This window comes from Lytechinus variegatus, chromosome 2 (genome assembly GCF_018143015.1).
Source record: "Lytechinus variegatus isolate NC3 chromosome 2, Lvar_3.0, whole genome shotgun sequence".
In the NCBI taxonomy this organism is placed as follows: domain Eukaryota; kingdom Metazoa; phylum Echinodermata; class Echinoidea; order Temnopleuroida; family Toxopneustidae; genus Lytechinus; species Lytechinus variegatus.
Window position 1 is genome coordinate 4,970,407 of NC_054741.1, and position 15,902 is coordinate 4,986,308.

Sequence of the window (15,902 nt, forward strand, 5' to 3'; positions counted from 1 at the left end):
TTGAATGATTATTTAGTAATTTAGACTATTTATCTCTTTTTTTTCTCTTCTACACACAGATCTGCACACTTGCTGACTCTGGTCCCTGCTCGCTACTTCATTCTGGGAGATGATCCATCATGTACTGGTCGGACTGATTTGGACAAAGCCATTTTTCATTTGCAAATTTTGAAGTGATAATGATACAACAGAAAATTGATCTTTATCGATATTGGAAACAAGAAAATTTGAGCACAGTTTTGGAGAGGACTAAGAATACTGACTTTGACAGGAATACAGCTTGACAAAAATAAGAATACACAATTTAAAACCAAAGAACAGTTTTAATGTTACTAATGGTGCATTGCAAGAAACTTTCTACTCATTCACACATTCCAAAATCAAGGGTAAGTCCTTTGCTTAAACACAAACATGTAGTTGATTTGCAATTGAACATAAGTTTCTTGCAATGCCCCATAATTATATTTTGTTCTCAAGCAACTCTGTTAATGTTATCCAATGTGCTGAAGGTTAAGTGTTTATGTATGTTCACAATTTTTTCTCAAAAGTTATAATATATTTGTCCTTTTAAACGTGGACGGTATTCGAATGTGGTTACGCTTTGTTTTTGTTTTCCACAGTAATTATTGCATGTGTGAACAGAAGTGAAATATTTGTTGCGAAGCACTGTGTGAATGTTGTTTGATCATGGAGCTATGGTGTGATGGTATTATGATTAATTCATCATTTTTGTTGTAAGACTGTAAACCTGGTGGATGTGAGGGAGTGGCCTGGATGAAAGGAAAGTGAACATGTGTCCAATTACTGATTTGCACACTTTAAGACAATTTTGTTCGTGGATAAATATTAATGTGCATTCCCTACATTCCATGCAAAGAGTAAAGGAGAGGTCCACCCCAACAAAAAAGTAATTTGAATTTAAAGAAAAATAAAGTATTGCAGAAAATTTAATAAACATTATGATTCAAAATTTAAAAAATTATGATTTTGACATTTAGAAATTTGCCTAATTTCATTAAACAATTATATGCTCATCTTGGTCAAGGTGCAAATTACAGAACTGATTATGTCACACACACTCTAATTTCTTGTGTATTTTTTTGTTCGATACCTGTTCATGACATGTATGTTTTATTTTGATTTTCTCATTTTCTTTGACAAATTTTGAGAGATTTTAATTCCTCCATTAACATTTGTAGTTTCCATGAATGTAACCTATTGTGACTCGAAGAGTTTTTATAACAAATTTGCTAAAATTGATATAATAAAATGCAACCAAAATTTAGAAAGTAATGTGATGTGAATGACATAATCAACTCTATTTGCATACCATTGTTTTGTGTATATAACTGTTTTGTGTTAAAAAAGGGAAATTTCTCTATTCAAAGAATTTTTTGTTGATGTGCACTTGACCTTTAACTCACTTCCCTTCCCACCTCTGCCCAAATAAGTGTAATCAAGAACCTGAAATTCAAAAGTGATTAAGAAGAAGTAAGATTTATTCATAGCTCCATGATTTAATAATACAGCCCTAAATAGAAATTCACATGAAAGTAAAAAAAAAGAGAATAAAGCTGGGTAGGAACGGGGGAGGAATATGATTTAAAGAAAAAGCCAAAATATATTCCCCCCCCCCCCGCGAAAAAAAAACACTCCGTCGGGTTTGAACCAGGGTCCCTGCACACGTCAAACTAGTGTCTACGCAAGTCGCCACAGATCGCTTTCGTACCACTTCCGGGTTTTTAATGCTATATAAAATGTTGTAAGTCTGTGCGCCGCTGTTGACCAATCAGAACGCGTCGGCAATTGTACTGCAATTCCAATCATTTTGCGATGGACATTGCCGTGGTTTTTTGTGGTTCCTGACTTTGCTACATCATGAAATTTCATAATTTTTTTTAGTCGTAAAGAAGAATGGCTACGCTTTACATTGATTATAATATCAATTTGACGCAAGTGTGATTTCTATGCAAAAATACGCTCCGTTTATTCATACATATTTCTTGAAAAAAATCCTTTTTTCTAAGCTAAATATCGGTCTTCAAAATACGTCAAATGTGCATTTTATTCAATTGATCAGAAATTTCAAAGCCTTATCTATAAAATAAGACCAATTTTGTGAGGAATAAACGATTCTAAGAGCAAAAAACACCGATCGGAAAGTTCGTCTTCACAGCTCATTACGTATGCATAACCACGGACGGCTATGCATACCGCTGAATAAAATAGAGCACTTTCGGACGGGCTGCGGACTGACTGTACTAGATGATACGAGGTCAACAATAGCAAGCAGCTTCATAGAGCTATATCGCTTTTATTCCCCTACTATGGGTTTTACGGATATTTGTGAAATATATCTTAAATACAGAAAAATGTTAATTATCCATAGGGGCTATACGGTATACAATGTACTGTACATACTGCACTGCATAAATGCATTGGCCACCATGACAAGGTACGTATAAACTATAGTGTTATACATGTAGAAATGAGCTCCTAGGTTTAGAATTAGATGCCTCAGAAATTGAAGATACATGTATGTTTTGTCAAATATGCTAATTCAGGGGGCGGAGAAAGATAATTAACCCCATATCATGGCATTTACACTGTAGATATTCTGGGCCCCGTTGCATAAAAATTTACCATTACGTTAACTTAATGGTAACTTAATGGTATCCATGGTTCTGATTGGCTGTTGATCAACGTTACCATGATTATATAGTTACCTGACCCCATAAACATAGGCCAGTTTAATAGACACCACAACCAGGTAAAAAAAGCCTCCAAATGAAGAAGATATGGCTACATGTAGATATGTGATGTACGGATGATATTTTGTATCTTGTAGTTCCATTCCCTGAAGTCCTCCACCAGGAAGGGTAACTCCGGGCTATAGGCCCTGTGTGATATTTTATGTGCAATTTACGTTGCTGGTTTCATCATGTTCATCAACTGACAAGCAAGCAAATTCACAATCTAATTTTAAACCTTAGGAGCTTATTTCTATGACACTATAGTTTATATACAGGCCTTGTCATATGTCATGGTGGTCAATGCATGGAAATATGCAGTGTAGTATGTACAGTAACAGTACATTGTATACTGTATTGCCCCTATCGATAATTAAATTTTTTTTATTTGATAAGATGTATTTCACAAATATCCGTAAAACCCATAGTAGAGGAATAAAAGCAATATAGCTCTATGAAGCTGCTTGCTATTGTTGACCTTGTACCATCTAATATCCAAGAACTCGAGGACGATAAAACCTACATTTGGCTGAAAAAAGGCTATAAAAATTGGAAAATTTAGGTATAATTACCTTTTAACTCTACAAATAATGGTTTTAAAAATGCTAATTATAGGAAAAACAAATTGCCTGCCCCCTAAAACATATGAATAGACACCAAAACCAGAGAAAAAGACCACCAGATAAAGAAGTTGTGGCCAAAACTGTGATTTTGGGGGGTTTTGGCGACCATTTTGGATTTTGGCCCGGCACACTTTTTTCTCGGACCCGAGACAAAAAATATTGTCATTTCATGTTGAGATAAGGTAAAAGGAACACAAAAAAACTGTTCCCGCAGTAAAACCAAAAATCACCCATTTATAGCCCAAATATGAAATAAGGTTTATTATTTATTTAAAAAATTCTACCAAGATCTAAACAATCGGATTGACAACTGATTAATTGCATTGGTTATTATTGCTACAACTTATTTCATCATTATGGAGACACATCATTTACACTTGTATGATAAAAAAAATTATGTTTTCATGTAAGGCCAAGTAAAAAAAGAAAGTAGTTGATCGTCCTCGCGCGAGTCGCGCGCATCAATTTTGGCCGCCGCATTGAATTTTTTTGCTATTTACTATTTTAAAAGATTGGCTAAAAAAAAAGAAAAGTTGTGATGTTTCTCGTCCGCGCCCTCTTCCCTTTTTGATTGCAGCATCAATTTTCTTGATATTTACTATTTTTATGGCTGCTGAATAGCGGAAATAATTCACAAGATTGGCGAGCGATTTGCTCTCATGTGCTCTGGGATCTCTCTCGCAACTTTAAAAACAATTACAAAGTCCAATATCGCCGTAACTGCAAGAAAGAAAAATCTGATTTGGTTTTTTATTGGAATTTTGAAGACACCATCATAAATTAGCGAGAAAATAAAGTTTTCAAACTCGGAAAAGATCACAGATTTCTTCATTTTTAGAGCATTTCGGAGACCCCGCTTCCTTAATCTGAACTAATCTGTCGCGTGCTTTGGAAATATGGTGCAGATAAATCAATTTTAATGACGTAATTTGTATTTCAGCGGGGGGGTTTTTGGTGAGTGATAGCTCCTGTGCTTAGATGTGTGTTATGGTGATTGTCTGTGTGATTGTGACTCTGTTGGGTGAATGCATGTGTGCTGGGATGATGTGATGTGCTGGTACGACAGGTGAATTTGTGAAATGAATTGAATTTTCTGGCAAGTTTTCTAATGTCAGCAGGCAATGCATTTAATATTCAATTACGGATTTAATATCAATATCAATTTAAAAAATGAATGAAAATTGAACAGTATTGAACATTATGTAAACGAACAAGCAGCTGGAAACTGCAATGCGAAACCATGCCCAGAGCTAAAAAGGAGATTGGCACTGGAAAACTGAACATGGCTAAATGGTAATAAAATGACCCCCCCCCCAATGCATTTTTTTACCCTTGCATATAGAATGTTTAAATTATTCACTTGACATGAACATTCTATTTTACAACAGTACAGTACCAGTATACATCAGTAATACATCAATAGATTTTTTATCACATAATACATTTTCCATGTAGATTTCCAATCAATATATGAGATATATATATAGATATTATATTTCATTCATTCACTATTAATATTGAGCATGCATCGATCACATAATTCGAGCTTGACAGGGCCTGACGATCATTTAAATAAAAAATAGCAAAAAAAAAGTAAATAGTAAGGACCTCCCTCATCACTGATGTAAAAAATCAGGCCGAGAAAATGCCTCCTTGTTTTAAAAATAAATAATAGATAGCAAATAGTAAGGACCTCCCTCATTACTGCTCTCAAAAAATCCGGACGATCAACTTCTATCTTTTTTTACTTGGCCTAATAACATAAGAAAAAGGAAAGTTGGGATGTGACATCATCAGCCCACCTAATGAATATTCATGACGGTGTGCATATAACTGTTTTCACAAAATATTGATAAACTTTAATGTGAATTCAGCTACATGTACGAGTTATTTTTTTTTTGCTCAGTAGCATAGGGACCTGCAGTCTGACTGGGAAATTTCCACCCGGTGCCGACCACCATAGTGACAATACTGTCCTAGATGCTATTGCTTTTGTTCGTGTAAACTTCTAACATTTTAAATTTTAATTTCAAATTTTCTTTTTGCAGGTCATTTCATTGTTACATCTAGCCATAATCATTCATCTAGAAGTAGGCACCTAGTCCTAGTATTGAGTTTCAACACCCTCTCAAACCATGGATGAAGACCCAGGACCCGCTGGGACCCCATCAAGTTCTGGAGATGGAGACAAAGATGATTCTGTTCCAAATACACATGGTCTCCAGCTCCTAGCAAAACTGGCCTCTCCTGCAGTTGTATCACAGAGTGAAGGTCCAGCTGCTCCTCCCGACGCAGCTGTTGTGATGTCACCTGGAGGATCAGCGGGGTCTGTTAGTCCGAGGGGTCAAAACAAGGTCACTATTGGTGTCCAGCAGGTTTCTAACATTCAGGGGAAGACAATTAAGCAGGGAGCTCAGACCTTCTACATAACCACACCAGCAACATCAGGAAATCTTGTTGGGAAACCTGTACAACTGAAGACCTCATCTGCTGGCAAGCCATACTTAATTCAAACAAGTGGAGGATTAGTTACCACATTGCAAGCAGGCCAGTCAGGACAGAAGGTTTTACTTACCAGCAGAAGTGTTCAGCAGCCATCTTCCAATATGGGAACCAGCATCCTTTCCACTGTTCCCACCACCAGTACAGTACAAGCAACAGGAAAACCCATCATGGTGACTCAGCAAAACCAGCCTCAGATAAAGTTTGTGACAAAAACCAGTCCAACTCAGCAGCCAAACACATCGCAACCAATGAAAGTTCAATTGCGTGTCAAAGACAGCACTATTCTGCAAAAGCTGCAACAATCTGGTCAGGTGATGACCTTAGGGGCTCAAGGAAAGCCAGGTGATGGGAAACAGCAACCTATTCGTCTTGTGTTGCCAGGATCCTCTGCTGGCAATAGCAATGCGGGACAAATCCAGCTGGTCCAAACACAGCAGGGTTTGCAGAAAGTGATAACATTGCAGCAGCCGAAGCAGGCTCAAATGCAGCCCCAAGGACAACCACAAGTACATCCACAAACACAGCCGCAACAGACAGTTCAAATCTCCCAACCACAGAACAAGGCCCCTGTCCAGTTTGCTGTTGTGCAACAACCAGGAGGCATTGGTGCGGGTACACGTCTAGTAGTGGTTTCCCAACCCAGTTCATCTACAAGTACTACTGCTGCAGTTACAACAAGTCCTGCAGGGAAGTCATCCCTGATCTCCCAGCCTGGCACTATCCGCATCGTTATACCCCCTCAATCGCAAGTTGGTGATGCATCCAAGTCCGCAGATGGTAAGGCATCCACCACAGTTTCTGCACAGAATATATACCAGATTCTAGCAAACCAAAAGGTGCAAATTCCTCGGGTATCTAATGTAAGCACACTAAATCAAGGACAAGTCAAGCTTATACAAAGTAGTGGAGGAAACACTGTAAAAAGCTCACAGGGACAAACATGTATCATAGTTCCCTCTACTGTTTCTAGTACTGGTGGAAAGAGCATAGCAATAGCTTCATCTCCGAAGTCACCTGGTTCTTCAAACGTACCAGCTATCAATAGGATCTCTCCGATAAGACAAGGAAACACAGTGGTCCATATTGTTTCCGGAGCTGGCGGCCAACAAATTGCCACTGTGGTAAACTCAACAGCCATGCAGCCCAAGCCTGGAGTGCAATCGGTATGTGTCACTTCACCTAAGACGGTGTCCCTTTCTCCAAGAGGACAGGGAAAACCTGTTTCCGGTGCTGCAGTCAAGCTTTTTACTACCATCACTACCACTGCTGCAGGTAGCATTAAGCAACTGACTAACACTGGTCAAACTGTCACCTCCAAAGTCATTTCATTGGCACCAACAGTCACAACCCAGTCCCTTTCAACAGTGCCAAGCACTAGTCCTCAGAAAATCACTATCAACAAGAAGGTGATCAACCTTGCTTCTGTCCTTCCTAAGACAGGTGTTTCAAGGGAAAAGACTGATAAAACTGTGACTGTGAATACTGTGCCCGGAGTAGCATCAACATCTGGTGCTAGCACCAGCTCACAGCAACAAAAGTTAGTGAAGATCCTTCCCACTAAGGCTGGCCAGAAACCTACTCAATTGGTCATTCTTGTGAACCAGTCAGCTGCCAATATTGGAGAGGAGGTCAAAGAGATAGGTAAGGATTTAGATTTAACCCTATCTAGGCCAGGGGTTTGCATAATATTTTCGCTGTGCAAATTTTGTTTACCTCATCGCTTACTTATCAAGTCTTGCGCATCTTTTGAGACCAAATTTGCGATGGGTTCCGAAATTACGCAATATTTTGTAAATGCATTTCAGACCAAAAAATTTATCAAATATGTGATTTTGTGTACAAAGTTAATGCAAATTGTGTTCTCAACCGAAAATCATAAAGCTATGATTATTTTTAGTTTTGCTGGTCTAAATGAATTGATTTTATGTTGTTTATATCAAAAGAGTCCCTAACAAAGTTTATTGATAAAACAATGAAAAACCAAGGGTCAAAAAAACTAAAAATGCATAAGAAATTGCAAAAAAATACAAACAATATAATAATACATAAGAAGTTGATCTGATAATCACAATTTTTTTATGTTCATTTGCTAAGAATACCAAAAAGAGTTTGTACACCAAAAATTAGCACATTTGGAGCTTTATTTAGGGAGTTAGATGGAAAGTATTATTTTGCATATTACTTATGCATAAATTAGAATAATCAATTAAAAGCAATTTGCAAGATTTAGTCTTGTTGATAATTTTCATAATAGCTTGACACCCCCCCCCCCACACTCCACTGAAACTTTAAAAAGCCAAATATTGTTGAAATCCATGTTATGATTTGTCCTAGAGTTTTATGTTGTCAGTTTTGCAAAGATTTCAAGATTGGTGTTCAAATTTAAGTTTTGTATGCTTTGTAGAAAAAGATGTATTAAACACTAAACCTTTATTTGATATAGTTAAAAGCTTTATCTCTATGAATGTATAATGATGCCCACAATATTGACTTCTATCAGGTTGCTAGCAGTCGCACATAATGTATTGTATTTCTTGTATTTGCTTTGGAGGGGAAGAGTTGAACAAACTTCAGAACCAACCAAAGACCCAAGAGACTGTGGACAAGCTGAAGCAGCTACAGGCCCGTCTACAAAAACTGCAAGTAGCTGCACAACTGTCTGCCAAGGCCAAGGTATGTTTTTTGCTGTCTCAAGGATGATGCTGACTAAGATTTCTGTGTAGTCTGAGAAAAGTGTTTCATTAGTCATTTTTTCCAGGATATGATCATTTTACAACCAATGTTCAATCTACTTTAAAGTAGAGAAAATGATGAATAATTCTGCATTGACAATTTTCTGAAACTTTCAAAGGAATGTATAAAAACATAACAGGGCAAGGTATTGTTGATATCAGAAGCATCGTATCCTGATTATCACAAGGAAATAGTATTTTATCGAGTCCTATTAGGCCTTTGAATACCATTTCAATATTCATGGGATCCTGGTTCAACATTCCATTACAATAAAAAAGGTATACAGTGAGATGCTAAAAAGTTGGTGACCCCTGCCAGAAAATGCACTCCATGTTGAGTGTTGAATGTAGACTAGACAACAGTGCTATTATGTCAGGTGACTCAGAGAAACAAACTTTATTGAATGTAATATTTTATCACCTGACTCAGTCCTTCACGTTTATAATTTCGTGGAGCTCAATAAATCGCTCTCCTTATTTTTTGAGGAGCTCAATTGAGCTCCTCAGAATCGCTCTCCTTGACTTGAGGAGCTCAAATCAATACAATACATGTATGATAAATTATAGATTTTTCTTAAAATTTTAAATGCAATAGCTGTGTAGCTATGAATTTGTGTTGAAACTAGACCTGGGTAAATGTGTTTACAAAATATCGCGCTCCTGCTAAAAAAGAAAAAAAAGAAAATAAAAAAGCTGTACAAAAATTGCTAAAATCTTTAAATCCATGAAATGGCCATCTATTTTCCACAATTTCTTGAAATTACTTTGATGTAGTTGAAAACTATCAGTGAAATGAAGCTCTTCCTTAACTCTGATGTTACAATCGGTAAATATTGTAGTCCCACATGTAGATTTCCATTGTGTTTTTTTTTAACACATGAAAGTCTACATATGGGACTACAATATTTACCGAGTTTAAAATCAAACCAGAGTCAGGAAAGAGGTGAATATTCTTCATTTTTTCAGTAATTTCCAGCTAAATCAAAATAATTTCAAGGAATTATGGAAAACAGATGCCTATTTCATATAAAGATGTAAAATGTGAAATTTCAGCAACTCTTTGTGAAGGTTTTTTTCTTTTTTTTAGTAGCGTGATATTCTGTCCTCGTTGTTTTTTTTTAGGAGCGCCGGCGCGATAGCGCTCTCAAAAATGAAGGTCTGCTGACTTCATAATTAAATATCTAAAAGATGGCAGAATTTGAACACTTAAAAAATTCATTTTCTGGTGGGGTTCACTAACTTCTTAGCACCATTGCATATACAATAATTTTCTGCGACAAGTCAACAATGAAATCTTAATCAAGATTAAGTTTTGTCATGTCATAACTTAAAAAGTATATGGATGAAGTTCATGAAAATTGAGCATAAGGGTAATCAAGTAATACTGAACATCCCGCCTTATTTTCAGGTCATATGACCAAGGTCAATGAACTTTTGCCATTTTGGAGGTAATTAGATTGCTGTCATAATTTTCAAAGTTTATAGATATACTTTATAAAATGTGGATATAGGGGTAATCAAGTATCACTGACAAGTCTTAGGTCGCATGATCAAGGTCAAATGTCATATATTTTCATTGAACTTAGTGTTGTATCATTATTGAAAATTGTATATTTTGTGAATAATTATGTTATAGTTGTTTTTAAAGTCAGCACTGCTGCTATATTGAATCAAGCCAGAGGCGCTCCACTTGTTTGTGAATAGTTATTCAATATTTGTTTTCAAAGTCAGCACTGCTGGTTACCTAGGCCTATATTGATTAGTGTGATGCGAGCAAGAATGCCAGAGCCGTTCCAGTTTTCTTTTTTTTTCTTTTTGACTTTGCAACAAACGGCTCTTTAAAAAAGGCTTTGGACAAAACAGGCATGGTCTATCTCCAGTCCCTCAGTGGCGAATCTACCTTTTTGCTGGGGGGGGGGGGGTCGACAAGTTGGTTTGACTCAGTAATGGTGAGCTGCGACGTAATGTGTCCTTTCCCCCTTCCTGTAGATCTGCCACTGTTATGCTTGTGCGACTCTCTTAAACAGGGAAGGGGTGTTGGAGTTTGATCCTACACTCCTTTTTAAAATTATTTTGAGGAAGCCTGAGGTGGGGTTTTAACCCCCTCCCCCCCCCCCTTATATCCGCTACTGTCCCTGTATTCAGATTGTCCTTTCACGTTGAGGGGCAAGCACCCACATTTACTTACCTTTACCTAAAACTTGGCATTTTGGTATGATTATCAGACTTTATTATTGTATAACCTTACTCTTTTTAATGTAATTTTTCAGAACCAAGATGCTGATGAGCCTCTCCCTACAAATGAGAAGGAGAGGAAGAAGGCTGTCAAACAAAGAAAGCTGCAAGACAAAGCCAATCGTATTATTGCTGAAGCTGTAGCCAAGGCCAGAGCTGCTGGAAAGTTGGACATTCCTAAGGTATGATATCAACTGAATGAGAACTTGATATTTTGATTCAAGGAAGCATTCAAGGAAGCTTGGGCATCGGTCTTACAGGCGTCTTTCCACATTGCAAGTGATCACTAAAAATGGAAAATCAGAACCCAAAGTTCATAGCTACAGCATATGAGGCATATGTCTAATTCAAAATCTAGCAAATATTTTCAGGCCATAGATTAAAGCATATTTGTGTAGAAAATAGCCTCTCCTAGATGTCTTCCAGGCTTTCTTAGCAGTTCATAATTACATAATTATCTTTGAGCAACATTGGCCCTTTAAGTAATTTTATAAATCATGTGAAATAGTTGACAGTTCTATGGGGTTTTTGTTTTGTAGAGGTACTGCATTCAATTACTGTTTTCAATTGTTACATGTTCATAATTCATATTTTGAATAAGATGAAACTCATGATTGTAGTTGATATTACAATGCATTTGTGTAAATGATTTTGGCACTGACTTTATAGTGATTTTGTTTTGATTGTATCTAAGAATAAAAGGTTCTTCATAATTTATAATAATAGAGGATTTGTATAGCACATGTATCAACCTTGCTAGGTGCTCAAGGTACCCCTATATTACCTTATATATCCTGGTTTAAAATCTCCTATGACATAGGTCTTCCTTGACAATGAAGAGATATCTGCAGAGCTCATCAGTGAATTAGAGTTGGAGGCAGAAACAAAGAAGAAGAAAAAAGACAAAAAGGATCGCTCCAAGTCGAAGAAATCTTCTAAGCAAACCAAAGAGAAGAAAGTCAAGGAGAAAAAGTTGTTCACAATCAAGAAGAAATCCTCTCAAAGCGGTCATATCAAGTGAGTCTTTCGACACTGCCCGTTTGAATTTTATAAAATACAACAGATACTAAGTGACAATGATGTGTTTCAAGTGATTTATCTTGTCAATGATTTTCACTGACAAATTTTCTTTCAGCCGATCAGATGAAAGCTTTACAGGATCATTTTATAGTTGCTAGTGATAATTATTGACGAATCGCTTCATGAATAATCTTGTAGGTGAATTTTCAATGACAAATTTTCTTTCAGCTGATCAGATGACAGTCTTATAGGAGCATTTTACAGTTGCCATTGAATATTTATATAATATTGACTGGCCTTGAGGGGAACATCAAATATATTGCCAGCAAATGAATCATATTGGCCCGAGTCTTTAGACGAGGGCAATATGGGTCATTTAAGGGCAATATATTTGATGTTCCCCGAAAGAAGAGCCAGTCAATATTTTTATTATCATCCAAATCAGATATCTAGAGCAAAAATCATGATAATGGGGATATTTCTTTTCAAAATAGAGTTCTATTGTGCCATGTGAATATCGGTCTAGGCTCTGCACTTAACCATTATGACGTACTTGCAAGCGCTCGGATTCAGCGTTGTCTTTATTATGACGTACATTGTTGGTGGGCGGATCCTTATGAAGCGTATCTCTTTATACGCATCCACAAATGCCCGGATGTGAGACCAGGGAAAATACAAAGGTATATTTTGCTTCGTCTCTGCATGCAAAGTAAATACGCGCATTGAGACCGAGGAAAATACAAACAATATACCTACCCTTCCCGATATTCTGAAAATGTAGGGCAATACGGTTTTGTAAATGACCAGCTGAGATGTCTGATACGGGTGATAATATTTACTAATTCATGAATTTCCTGTCTTCTGTAAAGCAACAATGTCAATGCTAATGTGTCTATTGTTAGGAAGCTGCCAGCAGCGGCCATCAACAAGCTGAAGCGGCAGAAGCGTAAGCATGGCGAGTTCAGTGGTGAGAGCTCAGACCTTGATGAGACGCCTCCCCCTTCACCTCCACCAGACGAATTCAGTGGGCCTGGTATAGAGGTAAGTTCCCTGATGTGTTTATTGTTGGGGGTGCTTGTTTAAGTTTCAATTGCATAATTTTGTTTGCCAGATTTTTTTGTCAAAATTTTTATGCAATAGGCCCTTGTTGTTATTAGCCCTATTGATGATTTTTGTCTCGCCCACCAGAGGTGAAGGCGAGACTTAGGGATCAAAATGTCGTCCGTCCGTCACAAACCTGTAATGACACATAACTCCACAACCGTAAGTTGCTTTTCAACCAAACTTGGATGGTAGATGGACTTGGGGGACCTGCATGTTATGCTGCAGTCGGAGGTCACATGGTAAGGTCAAAGGTCATTTTTAGGTCAACGTTAAAGTTTACATGCAAGACTCTCTTATGACACCTAACTCCACAACCGTAAGTCGCTTTTCAACCAAACTTGGATGGTAGATGGACTTGGGGGACCTGCATGTTATGCTGCAGTCGGAGGTCACATGGTAAGGTCAAAGGTCATTTTTAGGTCAACATTAAAGTTTACATGCAAGACTCTCTTATGACACCTAACTCTGCAACCGTAAGTCGCATTTCAACCAAACTTGGATGGTAAATGTACTTTGGCGACCTGCATGTTATGCTGCAGTCGGAGGTCACATGGTAAGGTCAAAGGTCATGTTCAGGTCAACGTTAAAGTTTACATGCTAGACTCTCTTATGTCACCTAACTCCGCAACCGTAAGTCGCTTTTCAACCAAACTTGGATGGTAGATGGACTTGGGGGACCTGCATGTTATGCTGCAGTCGGAGGTCACATGGTAAGGTCAAAGGTCATTTTCAGGTCAACATTAAAGTTTATGTGCAAGGCTCTTATGACAAATGTTATTCCATCCCAGTCATTTCACAATGAAGTTTCAGTATAATTCTCTTGCGTGCCCTCGCAAATCACAATATTTCTGGTTATTTTTCATAAGTGGATGAGACTCAAAATTGCTTTTGCCTTGTGTTAAACAGAAATCTTCTTGCAGCCAAGCCTAGGGCTGATTACTTTGGATTTAAAACCAAAATGCTGTAGTATAGTTTTTTATCTGACTAGTTTGGATTTTACCCCTGTTCCTTCTCTCTAGAAACGCCGATCCGCCCGCAACACTAACCGCAAGCGATACACTGAGGATTACGATTTCAACATTACATCCAACGATGATTCCTCATCCGATGAGGAGAAGGACAAGAAGAAGAAGAAAGCTAAAAATGATGCCAAGGTCCCAGTAGTACCAAAGATGATCAAGATAAAAGCAAAGCAAGATAAACAGGATGAAGATGTTGATGTGGAAGGCAATTCAGAGATTGATGTTGTGTCTTTTGAGCCATCAGAAACAGCGAAATTCTTTGTTGTAAGTTGGTATTATTTGGATAGTAAGTTCCAGGGAATAATTTTCCTGATTTCGCATCGCAATTTGCTCCACATTTTTGAAAGACTGCTATGCATTAAGTCTTTTGTGTAGCATATATTCACATAGGACTGTACATTACTTAGTTGAGAGCTTTTCTCTTATGACCAAAAATGCTATTCAAATTTGTAAAGCAAAATTATTCCCCGAGTTCATAGAAATGACAAACAATGACAATGTATCCGTAGAGCTAATGCATACTCATTAAACCACATTTTTATTGTATGTTAGTGTCAGGTGAATCTGGCCAACCTGTTCAACAGGGACAAAACCAAATTTGTGACAAGTGACTATCATGATATATTCTTTACTGAGAGATTTCTTTTTAAGATATGCCTCTCTTACCACCTTTGTGTGATTCTTGTTAATGTCAGAGGGGCATGAGCTTTCATGGGAAATAAATTATTTGCTGAAACCCTGACTTTGTGGAAACCCATTAGAAGTAGAAGTACCTGTAACAGAGTCATCTTTTGGGTAAAGCAAACTCAACCAGCGAGAAATTCTTCCACCATGTCTGATAAGCCTTGGGCAACTGTCAGGGCAGAGAAAATGAGATAATGACTTTACTGTAAGTCATTTTCCAGTGGCATTACATAATGCCTGCTAGTCATAATCTTGATCGATCATGGTTTGACCATGTGTAATTTATATCTTGCTGAGTAAATTCCCCATGAAAACAGATGACAATCCCCTTAAAATTTGAAGAGCTTCTCTCATGTCTTTATTATGTCGTCTTTGATACTGCAGGATAATCCTGATGAGTCACAGGCAAATGTCATTGAGAAGATCCTGGCTTCCAGGATCACCAAGAAACCTCAGATACCAGGAGAAGCTCAGGTCGGAGAGATTGAGGAATTCTATGTCAAGTACAGGAACTTGTAAGTCATTCAATTTGATAATGAAAATATCATAAAGCACTACCTTGTTGCATATTCAATGGTGCACTTTATATTACCCTGGCTATAACTCTAGCTGTTGAAGGCACTAAAGGCACTTATTAGTGCATTAAAGAAATTAATCTTGCTTGGTACCCATGTACCTATTTATTCAATTCAAATTTATTTTCTCTTTTTAATAAAAATACAGTGTATAAAAAACATTCAAAAATATATTTGAAATAACAAAAAAGGGGAAAATAGAATAAATACAAATTTGAAAATAAAAAGTTGTATCGGGATATTATTTGGGACTCTAAAAATATCTTTGGTTACTCAGTTTTGCCTCTGCCTCATTGAAAGGAATGAATGAATTATTAGATATGAAGCTTGAAAAAATTGAGTTAATTTGAAAAAATAAAAATTGAACATTGTTTTTAAGTATGAAGAATGCATAAGTAAATAGTTCCTTCTCCCTTACTCTGTGAAACCCATAAAGTTGTACTGTATATTTTGAGCTCTGAATGTTTTCTATGATATATGAAATAAGTTGTTATTTCTTGCCATTTTTTTTCAGTTCTTACCTTCATTGTGAATGGGCTACCATTGAGAAGCTATCAGCTGATCCTAGAATATTTCAGAAGATCAAACGCTTCCGGCTCAAGCAGCAGGCCAACTATGGTCTTGTTTCAGAGGTAATTGCCATCCATCAAGA

At 37.1% G+C, this 15,902-nt stretch overlaps 1 protein-coding gene across 2 annotated transcripts in view; it reads left to right on the top strand.

Annotated features, from left to right (window-relative positions):
- The window catches only part of LOC121407126 (chromodomain-helicase-DNA-binding protein 8-like), a 52,340-nt gene that overhangs the window by 3,616 nt on the left and 32,822 nt on the right, over positions 1-15,902 (top strand). For both annotated transcript variants that reach the window (XM_041598057.1, XM_041598058.1), the window contains exons 2-9: positions 5,422-7,519; positions 8,430-8,551; positions 10,881-11,027; positions 11,666-11,862; positions 12,768-12,906; positions 13,989-14,255; positions 15,060-15,190; positions 15,765-15,882. In XM_041598057.1, the coding sequence (XP_041453991.1) occupies positions 5,509-7,519; positions 8,430-8,551; positions 10,881-11,027; positions 11,666-11,862; positions 12,768-12,906; positions 13,989-14,255; positions 15,060-15,190; positions 15,765-15,882 (3,132 nt within the window). In that variant the 5' untranslated portion in view covers positions 5,422-5,508. The remainder of the gene's footprint in view (positions 1-5,421; positions 7,520-8,429; positions 8,552-10,880; positions 11,028-11,665; positions 11,863-12,767; positions 12,907-13,988; positions 14,256-15,059; positions 15,191-15,764; positions 15,883-15,902) is intronic.